Source organism: Pelophylax lessonae (genome assembly GCF_965119305.1).
Source record: "Pelophylax lessonae genome assembly, chromosome: 11".
In the NCBI taxonomy this organism is placed as follows: Eukaryota; Metazoa; Chordata; class Amphibia; order Anura; family Ranidae; genus Pelophylax; species Pelophylax lessonae.
In genome coordinates, this window is record NC_138778.1 from 236,754,290 (window position 1) to 236,771,575 (window position 17,286).

Consider the following 17,286-nt stretch of genomic DNA (forward strand, 5'->3'; position numbering starts at 1 on the left):
CCCCCCCCCCACCTTTACACCTACAATGAACATGCTGTATGTTTTAAAAGGGGGAATGGTCTAACACTTGCAATTGTATACACCTCCATCCCTAAATGATGCGAAAACAACAGAGAGGTGGCCCTAAACGGGACTTTATATGAGGTTGAATACAATAGTCATAAAAGATAAAAAATATGAATTTTTATTATCAGATAAGGATATATGATAAATGTAGGCATGAATATATACATAACCACAGGTGTCATTACAAGCATATAAAACACATAAAATATAATGAAAAAATAATGAAAAAATAGCAGCATTACATCAATATCGACATAGTGACAACATATCAACATGGATATTGTATGACAAAGGGTAATTGGTATAAAAAACTCTACGCGTTTCGTGGGTCCCTACGCCCACTCATCAGGAGTATGTAGATGATTCTGTTTAAAAATGAACAGATGAAATGTAAATGTCTGCTATGCATTACGTAAGACAAAAAATATAAAGATTCAACAAATGTGTAACCCAAATAGGGAAACCACACTTACATCTAACTGAATCAAAATTGGTCTGCGCTGCCAAAGGAGAGGGTGTCAACGTCTTGTCTTGTCTTTTTGCTTCTTCCATGCACTAAGATTAGCACTCTTTCTTGGGTTCTAAGTCTCCCCCTATTTTCTGTTTTTTCTTTTTCTGGACATGTTCTCCCTCCCCTCTCCCCCCTCCCCCCTCTTTTTGCTTCTGACACTGGCTCTGTTGAAATATACTTTTTATACATAACACCCCCTTCCCTTTTTTGGTATCACCATGTGATACAACAAAGATACATTATTAACATTATTATATATTATTACCTTTAATATCTTTCATAGTCTGATATTCCGATATATTAATTTATGTATTTTCAGCCAGTGTCATTTTATCTACAATCATCCAAAACACCGCCCCCTCTTTTACTACATATCTTTCCTCACCTGGCTCCCCACTGTGTTGCGGCATGGTCTTGTCCCTTCAGCTCCCGGACAAGACGTTGACACCCTCTCCTTTGGCAGCGCAGACCAATTTTGATTCAGTTAGATGTAAGTGTGGTTTCCCTATTCGGGTTACACATTTGTTGAATCTTTATATTTTTTGTCTTACGTAATGCATAGCAGACATTTACATTTCATCTGTTCATTTTTAAACACAATCATCTACATACTCCTGATGAGTGGGCGTAGGGACCCACGAAACGCGTAGAGTTTTTTATACCAATTACCCTTTGTCATACAATATCCATGTTGATATGTTGTCACTATGTCGATATTGATGTAATGCTGCTATTTTTTCATTATATTTTATGTGTTTTATATGCTTGTAATGACACCTGTGGTTATGTATATATTCATGCCTACATTTATCATATATCCTTATCTGATAATAAAAATTCATATTTTTTATCTTTTATGACTATTGTATTCAACCTCATATAAAGTCCCGTTTAGGGCCACCTCTCTGTTGTTTTTGCTGTATGTTTTAGGTAACCCAATAGATGCACACAGGAGGTGAATGTTGTCAGCACAATGTAGATGGTGGGTTATGTGGTGTATGGAGGTGAAGCTGGAATAGTATAGTTGGTGGGTTATGTGGTGTATGGAGGTGAAGCCAGCACAGTGTAGATGGTGGGTTATGTGGTGTATGGAGGTGAAGCCAGCACAGTGTAGGTGGCGGGTTATGTTGTGTATGCAGGTGAAGCCGGCATAGTGTAGATGGCGGTTATGTTGTGTATGGAGGTGAAGCCGGCACAGTGTAGGTGGTGGGTTATGTGGTGTATGGAGGTGAAGTCGGCAAAGTGTAGGTGGCGGGTTATGTTGTGTATGCAGGTGAAGCCGGCATAGTGTAGATGGCGGTTATGTTGTGTATGGAGGTGAAGCCGGCACAGTGTAGGTGGTGGGTTATGTGGTGTATGGAGGTGAAGCCGGCATAGTGTAGATGGTGGGTTATGTTGTGTATGGAGGTGAAGCCAGCACAGTGTAGATGGTGGGTTATGTGGTGTATGGAGGTGAAGCCAGCACAGTGTAGGTGGTGGGTTATGCGGTGTATGGAGGTGAAGCCACCACAGTGTAGATGGTGGGTTATGCGGTGTATGGAGGTGAAGCCAGCACAGTGTAGATGGCGGGTTATGTAGTGTATGGAGGTGAAGCTGGCACAGTGTAGGTGGTGGGTTATGTGGTGTATGGAGGTGAAGCCGGAATAGTGTAGATGGCAGTTATGTGGTGTATGGAGGTGAAGCCGGCATAGTGTAGATGGCGGTTATGTGGTGTATGGAGGTGAAGCCGGAATAGTGTAGATGGCAGTTATGTGGTGTATGGAGGTGAAGCCGGCATAGTGTAGATGGCGGTTATGTGGTGTATGGAGGTGAAGCCGGCATAGTGTAGATGGCGGTTATGTGGTGTATGGAGGTGAAGCCGGCACAGTGTAGATGGCGGTTATGTGGTGTATGGAGGTGAAGCCGGCACAGTGTAGATGGCGGGTTATGTGGTGTATGGAGGTGAAGCTGGCACAGTGTAGATGGTGGGTTATGTTGTGTATGGAGGTGAAGCTGGCATAGTGTAGATGGCGGGTTATGTTGTGTATGGAGGTGAAGCCGGCAAATTGTAGATGGCGGTTATGTGGTGTATGGAGGTGAAGTCGGCAAAGTGTAGATGGCGGATTATGTGGTGTATGGAGGTGAAGTCGGCAAAGTGTAGATGGCGGTTATGTGGTGTATGGAGGTGAAGTCGGCAAATTGTAGATGGCGGTTATGTGGTGTATGGAGGTGAAGTCGGCAAAGTGTAGATGGCGGTTATGTGGTGTATGGAGGTGAAGCCGGCACAGTGTAGATGGCGGGTTATGTGGTGTATGGAGGTGAAGTCGGCAAAGTGTAGATGGCGGGTTATGTGGTGTATGGAGGTGAAGTCGGCAAAGTGTAGATGGTGGGTTATGTGGTGTATGGAGGTGAAGCTGGCACAGTGTAGATGGCGGTTATGTGGTGTATGGAGGTGAAGCCGGCATAGTGTAGATGGTGGGTTATGTGGTGTATGGAGGTGAAGCCGGCATAGTGTAGATGGTGGGTTATGTGGTGTATGGAGGTGAAGCCGGCACAGTGTAGGTGGTGGGTTATGTTGTGTATGGAGGTGAAGCCGGCATAGTGTAGATGGCGGTTATGTGGTGTATGGAGGTGAAGTCGGCAAATTGTAGATGGCGGTTATGTGGTGTATGGAGGTGAAGTCGGCAAAGTGTAGATGGCGGATTATGTGGTGTATGGAGGTGAAGTCGGCAAAGTGTAGATGGCGGTTATGTGGTGTATGGAGGTGAAGCCGGCACAGTGTAGATGGCGGGTTATGTGGTGTATGGAGGTGAAGTCGGCAAAGTGTAGATGGCGGGTTATGTGGTGTATGGAGGTGAAGTCGGCAAAGTGTAGATGGTGGGTTATGTGGTGTATGGAGGTGAAGCTGGCACAGTGTAGATGGCGGGTTATGTGGTGTATGGAGGTGAAGCCGGCACAGTGTAGATGGCGGTTATGTGGTGTATGGAGGTGAAGCCGGCATAGTGTAGATGGTGGGTTTTGTGGTGTATGGAGGTGAAGCCGGCATAGTGTAGATGGCGGTTATGTTGTGTATGGAGGTGAAGTCGGCACAGTGTAGATGGTGGGTTTTGTGGTGTATGGAGGTGAAGCCGGCATAGTGTAGATGGCGGTTATGTGGTGTATGGAGGTGAAGCCGGCATAGTGTAGGTGGCGGTTATGTGGTGTATGGAGGTGAAGCCGGCATAGTGTAGATGGTGGGTTATGTGGTGTATGGAGGTGAAGCCGGCATAGTGTAGATGGTGGGTTATGTGGTGTATGGAGGTGAAGCCGGCACAGTGTAGGTGGTGGGTTATGTTGTGTATGGAGGTGAAGCCGGCATAGTGTAGATGGCGGTTATGTTGTGTATGGAGGTGAAGCCGGCACAGTGTAGGTGGTGGGTTATGTTGTGTATGGAGGTGAAGCCGGCATAGTGTAGATGGCGGTTATGTTGTGTATGGAGGTGAAGCCGGCACAGTGTAGATGGCGGGTTATGTGGTGTATGGAGGTGAAGCCGGCACAGTGTAGATGGCGGTTATGTGGTGTATGGAGGTGAAGCCGGCACAGTGTAGATGGCGGTTATGTGGTGTACCCACTGATTATGGCCAATGGAGAGAGCAGATCATTCTGTAATGATGGAAAACTATGTAATGGACGCTGAGAGCGATGCTTGGATTACTTCTCTGAATAAGGACAATAAAGCTTTCCTTCTGGAGTGGATGGAAAGTTGTAACATTATTCTTGTACAGGATTATGGTCAAAGAAAACAATATGGTGGCCCTCCTGCAGACTGGGTTGGAGAAGCTCCTTCACTTGGGAGAGAAATATTCATCAACAATATCCCTTAACCACTTAAGCCCCGGAGGATTTGGCTGCTTAAAGACCAGGGGGTATTTTGCGATTCGGCACTGCATGAATTTAACGGACAATTGCGCGGTCGTGCGACGCTGTACCTAAATGAATTTAAAGTCCTTTTTTTCCCACAAACAGAGCTTTCTTTTGGTGGTATTTGATCACCTGTGCGATTTTTACTTTTTGCGCTATAAACAAAAAAAGAGCGACAATTTTGCAAGAATAACAATATTTTTCACATTTTTTTTTATATGAAATTCCCCAAAAAAAATGTAAAAATCAAAATTTTTTAACCATTTTCAGCCAATTTGTTTTACGCTACCTATGTTTGGTAAAAAAAATCGCAAAAAGCGTATTTTTATTGGTTTGCGTAAAAGTTATCGCGTTTACTAACAAAGGGAAAGATTTTTGTCATTTTTGTTGTGTTTTTTTTTTTTAACGCATAATGGCGGCGATCTGCGATTTTTTTTTTTTTTTGCAGTACTGCGACATTGCGGCGGACAGATCAGACCCTTGACTGACATTTTTGACACTTTTGGGGTTACCAGTGACATTTCTACAGTAATCAGTGCTATATATATGCACTGTTACTGTAAAATTACACTGGCAGTGAAGGGGTTAACTTTATTTGAGAGGGAGGGGCTGTGTGTGTCCCTAGGGGCGTGATTCTAACTGTGATTGGCTGTGGCTTGAGCTGTAGAAACAGTGATCAACGGTCCTACATTGTAGAACCGTATGATCATTGTTTCTACACAGGGGAGAATGACAGGCGGCTTGTTTACACTAGCCGCCTGCCTTTCTCCCTCTCCCCCGACGATCGCTGAGTGAGCGGCGGACATCGGGTCCGCTGGCCACACGCGCGGGGGGGTCCGTGACCACGCGGGAGCGCGCCCCCGGCGGCGCGCGCTCGCTCCCCAGAGCCTCACAGGCTAGTGACTTACCGGTACGTCACTCTGCCTGTGAGGGGCTGACCGCCGCAGTATATCTACTTGCGGCGGTCGGCAAGTGGTTAAGAAATCTATGAAGATAAATGAATTCCACCTTTTCAGACTGCTGGAATATTGTAGGAGTTTGTCTCGTAAGTTGTTGTAGACTTTTTGCCGGATAGTCTGAGGTGGGGTGGGGTTGTTAAGTAGGTGATTCCCATTCTTCTATTGTTTCTTTCTGTCTGATCATCTCTTGAAGATGAGATTAATATTGTGACCACTTCACCTTTATTATGGAACTATTGTGAGATGTTCTGTTTTGTGCTTATTATAATTATAATGTGTATTGTACAGTACTTTGTATTTCGGGTTGTAGGTGCCGAATGATCTGGTCACCTAGGCTGGTTTAAGTGACTAGTTAATCACTTTAGGACCGCCCCATGCAGATATACTGTGGCAGGGCAGCCCTCCTGCGCGAACTGACTGGTCGATTCAAGAGCCAAACCACTAGTTGCAGCCTTCCTGGATTCTGATGTGTCCACTGTCCCTGTCTCAATAGGTCTCTCTTCAGGGGCAGAGCTATTGGCGGGGCTTCCGCCATCTGTAATAGCAATGTAAACCAGGGTCTTCGAGGCCAGTAGGGTAGTATGAGGGTGGCATGGGTCTCATTTTTCAATTTCCAATAACATCCTCAAATTTAGCGGAACTTGAGGGAAGATGTATACTAGTGGAAACATCCATGGAGTTGAGAATGCGTCTTGTGCTATCGCTTTGCGGTCCTTGATTCTTGTTACAAATTTTGGCAGCTGTGCCTTTTCCGATGTTGCCATTAGATCCACGGAGGGTGCCCCCCCCCCCCCCCCATTAGGAGAAAATTTGTTCCAGGTAGCGTCTGTTGACCTTCCAATCGCTGCTGGTGGGAAAATTCCGATTCAGCTGATCCGCAAGGTGGTTCTGTCTGCCTGGGGTGTAGGCCATGTCTCGGTCCAGACGAAAATCCTGGTTGTCAATTGTAGTAAAGGAAGGCTTCTGGTTCCTCCCTGTCGGGCTATATAGGAGACTGCCGTCTGGTTGTCCAACCTTAGGACCTGGGCTCCCTGAATCAACTCTCCGAAGGCGCGCAGGGCCAGGAAGGCTACCTGCAACTCCAGGAGATTGGAGTGTCTTCTTTTAGTTGTGTGCCACATGCCCTGAGCCTGCCTGCCGAGGCAGTGGGCCCCCCAGCCCCGGAGACTGGCATCTGAAGTCATCGATATCCACTCCCCTGGGCTAGGGGGCATGCCCTGCAACAGGTTGTCCGGTGAACTCCACCAGGAGCACTCATTATACTGTCGATACAAGCCATCAGCTCGGCCACTTTGCGATTGGATAGGAAGATCTGTCCCTCTCGTGTATCGAATATTAGGCCAAGGTACGCCATTCTCTGAGATGGTATTAATTTTGAGCATTCACCAGCAAACCAAAATTGGCGAGGGTCTGTAATACTTGATCGCAATATCGCGTCACTTCTGTGATTTATTGAGCTACTACCAGAATGTCGTCCAAGTAATGGTAGATCCTTATCTTCCTTAGACTAATATTTGCAATGGTGGCTAACAAGACCTTGGAGATGACTCTGTGAGCCATGCTGATTCCGAAAGGCAAGCATCTGAATTGATGGTGGTCTTCTCCAAATGTGAACCTCAGATACCTCTGGTGCTGTTTGTTGATTGGAATGTGCAGTCCATGGTTTTGCTGGATCACTGATATAATAATATATATGGACTCCATCCTGGATCCCCTAGGGTCGATAAATAGGTTGAGTGATCTCAGGTCTAGGACTGGGCTAAAGTCTCCTGGCATCTTGGGAACCAAAAATTGTGGAGAATAATCGCTGTTGTGGCGGGGCCGGTTTGATTGCCTGTTTCTGACGCAATTCTTTTACATATCCTATTAAGTATTCTTGTTTCCTCCAGTCCTGTGGCGAATATGTTCAGTGGCTTCTCCTGAAAGACTATCTTGTAGCCCGTTTTTTATCATCCTTTGACCCATTAATATGACTTTGTCCGTCCATACCCTCCAAAAGGCTGTCAGCCTGGCCCCCACCTGGAGGGGTTGGACAGATGCACCTTTAATGATTTCCTAGCCTTTTTGCCATCTGCGCTGCTCGTGACTTCACACCCCTTAAAAAGGAGCTCTGTGTTCCTCTCTATTGGCCACTTTCATATTCCCAACCCGGTCTATATGATCTAGCCTCCCGTGCTCTTCTGAAATTGGTCTGTCCTGGGCGAAAGGATGGTTGTGTTTTCCTTGTCCTTTGCGATAAGAGTCCCGTTACGCGCTTAATTGCTTCCTCTAAGGTCTTTCCAAAAAGCATCTTACCGTTAAACAGGATATTGCAAAGTGCCTGTTTTGATGCACTGTCAGCCACCCAGTGCCGCACTCAAAGGGTTCTCTTTGCTGTCACAGAGTGCACCAAAAGCCTCCCTGGCAGCTTTACAAGGTCTATGGAGGCTTCTACAAGGAATGTTGCTGTCAGATTTAATTCTTCCAGTGCCATAACAATCATGGCTCTCTCTTCTTTAGAGTTTAGTGCTGTCTTCATGTTTGTGACCCATACCTTAACGGCCCTGGAGATTGGAGGTCAGTGCTTGGAGATGGAGGTCAATGCTATAGTCAGATGGCAGGCTGTACCAGCAGCTGAGTAGATCTTCTTAAGATCAGCATCCGCACCTCGATCCATTGGGTCCTTGAAGGTTGCAGAGTCTTCTAAAGGAAGAGATACCTGCCTTGCCAAACGCTGCAGGGCTGCGTCCACCCCCGGCGGAGTCTTCCCAAAAATCGGCATCTGCGGTCTTAGAAGGGTATACCTTAGAAAAACGATTCTAGTTATTCGTTTTCTTCTCTGGTTCCTCTCGTTCTTCTTCCAATAATTCTCGTATTTTTGTAATGAATAGAAATGCAGCTCCCTGCTTCTTCAGAATTGGGAAGGATCTTCTTGCTCCCATTCTATGGCTTCCTTTACAGACGTAACGTGATTCTATGAATTGAAAATTGAACATATATCTTCCGCTAGTTCATCTGATTCCGAAGATGTTCTTGAGGATATTTCCAGCACTGGCGGTGATCCGTTTTTGCACTCTGGGATACTATCTATTTTAGGCCTGCTTCTAGGCAAACTTGTACGAGCCACAAGGTATCTGCTATCAGCCATGGCCTTGTGGATATAATCTTTAATTCTGTTTGCCTCTGCCTCCTTGTCTGTGGCCACATCTTTAATGCACTCGGCACACAGCAGTTTCACAGGAGCCACACAGGCCCAACATAAGCCCTCCGCAGGTCATCCTTTTGGACCTTTTTGGCTCTATGGCTGGAGAACGCGGCCTGCCCGGAGAATGAGGCGAATGGTTAGAGCGTGGTTCAGGTGGTGGTGAACAAGATCGTTGGTGGGTCTTTTCTTTATGCCAGTGTTTCTTTTTAGGGCTCTTGCTCCTAAAAGACAAATACCTTTTTAAATATGATGTACGCATTCTTTTCTCCTTCTAGTCCCTCGTAACCCCCTCCTACCTTTCCGACGATCTTCGCGCCTTCTTTAGCAAGCTTATACTATTAAAGAGGAAAGTAAGAGCATATTTCCTCCATTTCCCCTCACTACTTCTTTCCCTTATTTCTATACATTTACACATACACAAACAATTATTATTATTATTATTTTTTTAACATTAAAAATGATGTTGCTGCTTAGACTATACAAAAGTGACAGCACCAGCAGGTGGCAGCATAAAGGGAAGAGCTTGAAGGGAAGCTGAGATATCTGGGATCCACTGGGTGGCAGCAGAGAGCTTACTACGGGCCAGAAGAGGATAGGAGATAGAGAGAGAGAGAAAACAAAAAAAATAAGGAGCCATAGAAATATAAAACAGCACAGCCACTCAGAACTTTGGCCGCCTCACGGAACTGATCTGCACAGTGGGCAGTCTCTGTAGTGGCACTCAGCATTTCTGCCATAGCTGCTTCCAGTCTTATGTAGGACGCATGCTAGGCTACGCCTGCCGCCCGCCCTGCATGATCCGCTCCCCTTGTGACGTTAGGGCCGGCCATATAAAAGCTGAGGAGAGCGGCTTGCGTAACCCTAATAGCTACAAGTAGGTGAGGGTAATGAGCCTCGCACACCACAGCCTTCCACCATACTTTTCGGCTCTTTAAGCCACCCATGCCCGCGGCTCCGGCACTCAGGGGGTCCAGGGTGTTAAGAGTATTTACCTCTATCATTCTGGACCTACCAGTCCTAGGAGAGGCTGAACCTGGGTGAAAAGGTTTGGCAGGGGGGATGCCATTACTTCTGTTCTTTTATGCCTTGTTTCAGGTGGCCTGAAGACCAAAAAAGAAAAACATGGAATGGGAGGGCCCTCTCTTATAAGCTAGGGTAAGGGTGGTCCTGAGGGTTCGCAGGAGGAACAAACCCAGGTGTGCTGACGTGGGGCTGGCCACGTAACAGTTTGATGTTTTGCATCACCCTACCCAACAAGTGACTGGGTGAGCTACGGGATCTTGGATAGTTTTTGTTACAGAGCAAGGGGAGCTTATATGATGGACATACTCCTCTTGAGTACCGGGGTCCGTCACATTGGTGACAAGTGGTGGGATAATGCTTCCTTGCTGTGAACATATTCAAACTACCAATCAGGATCTATCCCTCATTATCAGATGAGAAGTACAGATATCAGCCACCATGGAAGAGGAATTTGGAAGGAGGTTGCGAGAGATGCGGATACAGCACAGGGGACCAGTGTCGGAGAAGGTCCTGCTAAGATGGTATGACTGTGACCACCGGCAATTCTGGAAGGAAGTGTTAGCCCGTGAGCAGTGCTGTGACGGTACTCACTGTCACTGGGCATGAAAGACAGATACTTAATGGACACTGAGAATATGGTTTGGATTACTTCAAATGGGACAGTAATATTTGTCAGCCATGTATCTCGAGAAATATGCGAGGACTACTCCTGGCCTGTTTGATTCTGAACATGTTCATTGAAAGAGCCAATCACATTGGCATCTGTTCCATGTTCTTCAATGTCAGAGACCGACAGTCTGTCACTGGCGGTCTCTTCCTATTGTCTGTGTATTGAGGTGTGATGTGGATTCTGTTAAGCCTGTCTGTCCCATTGTTAATTGTTAATGAACTCACATATTGTTTCTGTCCAGATGGCTTCAGGTTAATTCTATTTCTGTATACAATTTCATCTGCATATGATAATGTAATCAGGCAAACCCTGACCTGTGTGTGATAATCTGAACAGGAGGAGGATGTCCATGCTGTATATAAACTGTGTGACTTTTCAATCAAGGAGAAGTTTCCAGAACAAGCTAAGTTGTCAGCTAGCTTTGTATGGGGGGCGGCTAGAATATCTGATATCTATGTTCAAGACTGAAGGAAGCCGTATACTGATGGAAGCCCACAAACACAGTGTGGGTCTCGGTTCTGTTACAAGTGCCACCATGGAAAAATCCTCCCCTCCATCCAGGAAAGGTACTGGTCATAGTACAAAGTGCGGCTGCTGTTTTTGGGGTAACAACCGCACAAGGAATGAAAAGCTGAGAGCAGATCATTCTATAATGAACAACAACATAATGGAGAGCGAGGTCTGGATTACTTCTCTGAATAAGGACAATAAAGCTTCCCTTCTGGAGTGGATGGAAAGGGGTAATGTTATTCTTGTACAGGGTATTGATCGGAGGGAATATGGTGACCCTCCTGCAGACTGGATTGGAGAAGCTCCTTCACTTGGGACAGAAATATTTATCAACAGGGCTTTTTTCTCAGAGAATAGGTGCAGGAACTCCCCCTTTGAGTCGCCACTTGTCTCCACCCACTACCCACCTTTGAGCACTGTCCCTTGTCTCCACCCACTACCCACCTTTGAGCACTGTCCCTTGTCTCCACCCACTACCCACCTTTGAGCACTGTCCCTTGTCTCCACCCCCCACCCACCTTTGAGCACTGTCCCTTGGTTCCACCCACTACCCACCCCTTTTAGAAAATACAGAACCAAGTATCATCTTGTTGTGCTAAATAATTTGTATAAAACGATAACCAAAAAAAAAAAAAGCAGTAAAATCGATCCCCTGCAGCCAGGAACAACAGATCCCCCAGTAACAATAGATCCCCACACACAACAATAGACTTCTCAGCAACAATTGGCTCCACCCCAGCAACATTAGATCCCATCCCAGCAACCATAGACCCCACACAGCAATAGACCTCACCCCCACCAACAATAGATCCCCCACACAGCAACAATGGACCATCCACAAAAAAAGATTTATTCCAGCAACATTAGAACCCCCCCCCCCCCCAGCAGAAACAGATCTCCCAGCAGCCAGCAACAATAGACCTCTCCATCAACAGTAGATCCCTACCAGCTACATAAGATCCTCAGCAACAATAGACCTTCACACAAAAACCAATCCCCACCAGTGACAATAGATCCCACAGCAGCCAGCACTAATAGACCCTCCAGCACACCCCACACCCCTTGCTATGACATACATTCAGTGCTGGAGGTGCCGGAACTGCGTTCCCCCCGCATTCCCGCTGAAAAAAAGCCCTGTTTATCTAAAATATCCCTTAAGAAATCTATAAAGATAAATGAATTCCACCTTTATCAGACTGCTGGAACATTGTAGGAGTTTGTCTCGTAGACTGTTGTAGACTTTTTGCCGGATGGCCTCAGGTGGGGTTGGGTTTGTTATGGGTTTTATTGTTATGTAGGTCATTGCCATTGTTCTATTGTTTCTCTTGTAGATGACATTAATCTTGTGACCGCTTTAACTTGGTATGGAACTGTTGTGAGAGGTTCTGTTTTCTGCTTATAATAATGTGTATTGTATTCAGGGACGGAAGTGCCGAATAGTCTGGTCACCTAGGCTCATGTATAGCACTGTCCGCTATTCCTTGCTAGAGGAGGAATTTCTCCAACGGTCCTTCCTGCTGATAAGGCTGTCTGTGCGCCCAGTTACCAGGCAAGAGGAGCTTAGACGATGGACGTATTCAGCTTGAGTACCGGGCTCCGTCACAGTATCTATCCTGTACTACCTCTTCATAGATGGGGGGCCTATTCCTCTAAGGAAGGACCTGTGCTTGGAGTGCGGCACGTAGTGGGTGGGGTTGCAGAAAATGGGTTTTGTAACTCCGAGGCCATTTCATGTCTTATGTATATTGGGTGGCGTCTATGCGGTGCCCCAATGTTCTCCTCTTCCAATGACTTCCTGGTATGATGTAGAAAAGGGAAGTTGCGCTAAAGCATATAAATCAAAGCAGTCCACATCAATGATCAATTGCTTGAAGATGCAGATATGTAGAATGACATCATAAACTGGTGAGAGTCCACAATACGATGACATGCACACTTCATAGGTTGAACACCCGGGTGATTTAGTTAGCACAAAAACAGCGTGAGTTCCCAAGCACCATGTACTGCCTCTTACCAGAAGTTGGTGGGATTAGCGCATTGAGTGGTTTAAGGACCACTACAGCCTATCTCCCGAACCAAGCAGCTCCAAGGACTTCCAATCCACTTGTCATGGGCAATTATAAAGTAATAGGCACAGACTCCCCTATCGGCAATAATTTCTTCCGTGTGCCACCAAGAAGATGGCCGACCTCGGACTTACGGGTGTGACGTAATGACGCTTGGCTAGCTCCTTCTGACGCGTTTCGTCATTCCGACGTCTTCAAGGGTTTCCTGGTATGATGTCTGTCCTTATACTACAACGTTTTGTATGGGGTAGAACCAGATCTGATACAAGTTGCGGGTGGTCTTGTATTGTAACCCTTGTTCCTACCTTTTGTTGGATTTCTGTCTTTTTGACTCCGTATAGGCCTCCTTAGAAGGCCGTTTCTTGAACTGCACGGAGATTGGACCATTCACTCTGAGTTGTCATTAAATTTGATGGACATTAGTACTCCCCCCTCAGACACAGCTGTGGAGACGGTTCCCTGAACCGTCCTGAAGTCCTGTAATTATGTTTGTGATTAGGCTTAGTCTTTCAATGGGGGGAAGGTGTAGAGGTTCTTGGGGTATCCGTGGTGCTACCATGACACCGACGTGTTGCTGGCAGCCTCTTCTTCCTGCGTAGTGGGGTGTACTGTATCCTTCGATAATATTGTAGGTCTGGGGACACGGGGCTTTGTTACCTTCATATAGGTGGTGGTGAAGGACTCGTGTCTCTGCAGCAGACCATGTGGGGTTATTTACTAAAACTGGAGAGTAAAGTTCTGCATGGTAGCCAATCAGCTTCCAGCTTCAGCTTGTGTGTGTGGTGGGTTTATTACAAAAATGTTATACCTACCTGCTCTGTGTAATGGTTTTGCACAGAGCCGCTCCGATCCTTTTCTTTTCGGGCCCCCCACCAGCGCTCCTGTCAAGCAGTGTCCAAAGGAAAAGCCACTTGCCCTACGGGCACCGCTGCATGCTCGCTCCAGAGCCGCTGCACTATGCGTACATAAGACACATAGAGCCGTGACTTGGGCCCCCCGCCCTCCGTTCTCTCCTCATTGGCTCACTGGCTGTGATTGACAGCTGTCTCAGCCAATGAGAAGGGAGAATCTCAGGACATGGAGAGGAAGCACAGGTAAGGATTTGGGGGGGGGGCGCTGCTGCACACAGAAGGTTTTTGTCTTCATGCATAGAATACAACCTTCCCCCTTTTAGAAACGCTTTAAGCCCACCCCACCCCCATGTCCTGTATAACCCCATGGTCTGTGTGAGTGCCCCCCCCCACCATGTCCTGTATAAACCCATAGTCTGTGTGAGTGCCCCCCCATGTCCTGTATAATCCCATGGTCTGTGAGTACCCCCCCCCCATGTCCTGTATAACCCCCGGTCTGTGAATGCCCCCCCCCCCATGTCCTGTATAAACCCATAGTCTGTGTGAGTACCCCCCCCCATGTCCTGTATAACCCTATGGTCTGTGAATGCCCCCCCATGTCCTGTATAACCCCATGGTCTGTGAATGCCCCCCCCCCATGTCCTGTATAACCCCATGGCCTGTGAATGCCCCCCCCCCCCATGTCCTGTATAACCCCATGGTCTGTGAATGCCCCCCCCCCATGTCCTGTATAACCCCATGGTCTGTGAATGCCCCCATGTCCTGTATAACCCCATGGTCTGTGAATGCCCCCCCCCCCGTGTCCTGTATAACCCCATGGTCTGTGAGCGCCCCCTCCGTGGGCTGTATAACCCCACGGTCTGTGAATGCCCCCCCCCTGTCCTGTATAACCCCATGGTCTGTGAGTGCCCCCTCTGTGGGCTGTATAACCCCATGGTCTGTGAGTGCCCCCCCATGTCCTGTATGATCCCATGGTCTGTGAGTGCCCCCCCTCCCCGTGTCCTGTATGACCCCATGGTCTGTGAATGCCCCCATGTCCTGTATAACCCCATGGTCTATGAATGCCCCCCCCCCCCCCGTGGTCCTGTATAACCCCATGGTCTGTGAGCGCCCCCTCCGTGGCCTGTATAGCCCCATGGTCTGTGAGTGCCCCCCCATGTCCTGTATAACCCCCGATCTGTGAGTGCCCCCCATGTCCTGTATAACCCCATGGTCTGTGAGTGCCCCCCGTGTCCTGTATAACCCCATGGTGTGTGAGTGCCCCCCCCCCCCCCGTGTCCTGTATAACCCCATGGTCTGTGAATGCCCCCCCATGTCCTGTATAATCCCATGGTCTGTGAATGCCCCTCATGTCCTGTACAACCCCATGGTCTGTGAGTGCCCCCCCCCCCATGTCCTGTATAACCCCCAGTCTGTGAATAGCCCCCCCATGTCCTGTATAACCACATGGTCTGTGAGTGCCCCCCCCATGTTCTGAATAACCCCATAGTCTGTGAGTGGCACCCCCCCCCCCATGTCCTGTATAACCCCTTGGTCTGTGAGTGCCCCCCCCCCATGTTCTGTATAGCCCCATGGTCTGTGAGTGCCCCCCATGTCTTGTTCAACCCCATGGTCTGTGAGTGCCCCCCCCCCCTGTGTACTGTATATCCCATGGTCTGTAAGTGCCCCCCCCCCGTGTACTGTATATCCCATGGTCTGGGAGTGCCCCCCCCCCCCATTTTCTGTATAGCCCCATGGTCTGTGAGTGCCCCCCATGTCTTGTTCAACCCCATAGTTTGTGAGTGGCACCCTCCCCCCCATGTCCTGTATAACCCCTTGGTCTGTGAGTGCCCCCCATGTCTTGTTCAACCCCATGGTCTGTGAGTGGCACCCCCCCCCCCCTGTCCTGTACTGTGCTGTGCTCTGAGGTTGAGAACCTCCAGGATTCTGCACTGGTAGGGCGATGGTACGTCACGGATGTCGATTTTTAGGGGGATCTGCTGTGCAGTTAGCGGATGAGAAGAGTATGATGAGTGGGAGCCCCACAGACAGGCAGATGTCAGGGCTGTGATTCTTGTGTTCTCCAGCAGGGCGGCGCTGTGACTAATGAACTCTCTCCTCTTTGCAGGTCTCTGCGCTCTTTCTATAAATCATTCCAACTCCTTCCTGGCATATCCTGGCAGCTCCTCCGCGGGGGAGATCGTTGTGTACGACGCCAACATGCTGGTGAGTCATGTGACCAGGCTATCAGAGGGTGATGGAGTTCTTGTCCCATGGAGCTTACAATCTAATGGGGGGAAACCAGTATAGATGGGTCTATATGACTAAAACTCACAAAACCCAGCTGGCCTTACACTGCTAGAATTTTCCCTTTTCAATTCTTTTGGGTTTAAAAACTTTCGTTCAATTTTCTAATCACCGATGGGGTGGAATGGAAGGATTGAATATCATTTACTCCACATTCGTCCAATCATCAAACGTACCGAGAACATTCGTTCCCAAATCTATTACTGTGTGGTCATCTTAAATCTTCTCTCCAGGCCCACCCCTCACCCCCCCCCCCCCGTCACCTTCCAGGAAATGCTCGCTGTGACTCCACCCCACAGCCTTTCCTTACCCAATGATGACATCACTGATGAGGTCATAGAGGTGGAATTGAATAAAGTTTTGGAATATTATTAAACTCCTCCCTTCTTTTCCTTCAGAAAACTGAATGCTCCATTCCAGCTCATGACAGCCCGCTGGCCGCCATTGCCTTCAGTCCTACAGGGACCAAACTGGCCAGCGCCTCTGAAAAAGTGAGTCCAGTGCTCTGTGCATCCTTTCTCCGCCCACAACTGACACAACTGACCCGCTTCTTCCCTACAGGGGACGGTGATCCGTGTCTTCTCCATCCCAGAGGGGCAGAGACTGTATGAATTCCGCAGGGGAATGAAGAGGTCAGAACGCCACCCCCTTCTACTATACTCCGCCTACACTGCCACTGCTCCACCCCCTTCTACTATACTCCGCCTACACTGCCACTGCTCCACCCCTTCTACTATACTCCGCCTACACTGCCACTGCTTCACCCCTTCTACTATACTCCACCTACACTGCCACTACGCCACCCCTTCTACTATACTCCGCCTACACTGCCACTGCTCCACCCCCTTCTACTATACTCCGCCTACACTGCCACTACGCCACCCCTTCTACTATACTCCGCCTACACTGCCACTGCTCCACCCCTTCTACTATACTCCGCCTACACTGCCACTGCTCCACCCCTTCTACTATACTCCGCCTACACTGCCACTGCTCCACCCCTTCTACTATACTCCGCCTACACTGCCACTACGCCACCCCTTCTACTATACTCCGCCTACACTGCCACTGCTCCACCCCCTTCTATTATACTCCACCTACACTGCCACTGCTCCACCCCTTCTACTATACTCCGCCTACACTGCCACTGCTCCACCCCTTCTACTATACTCTGCCTACACTGCCACTGCTCCACCCCCTTCTACTATACTCCGCCTACACTGCCACTACCTCACCCCTTCTACTATACTCCGCCTACACTGCCACTACCCCACCCCCTTC

The 17,286-nt window shown here is 48.2% G+C and overlaps 1 protein-coding gene across 2 annotated transcripts in view; it reads left to right on the forward strand.

Moving 5' to 3' along the window:
* WIPI1 (WD repeat domain, phosphoinositide interacting 1) overlaps positions 1 to 17,286 on the forward strand; it is a 106,594-nt gene that overhangs the window by 66,592 nt on the left and 22,716 nt on the right. For both annotated transcript variants that reach the window (XM_082271217.1, XM_082271218.1), the window contains exons 5-7: positions 15,827 to 15,924; positions 16,404 to 16,496; positions 16,567 to 16,637. In XM_082271217.1, coding sequence (XP_082127343.1) covers positions 15,827 to 15,924; positions 16,404 to 16,496; positions 16,567 to 16,637 — 262 coding nt within the window. The remainder of the gene's footprint in view (positions 1 to 15,826; positions 15,925 to 16,403; positions 16,497 to 16,566; positions 16,638 to 17,286) is intronic.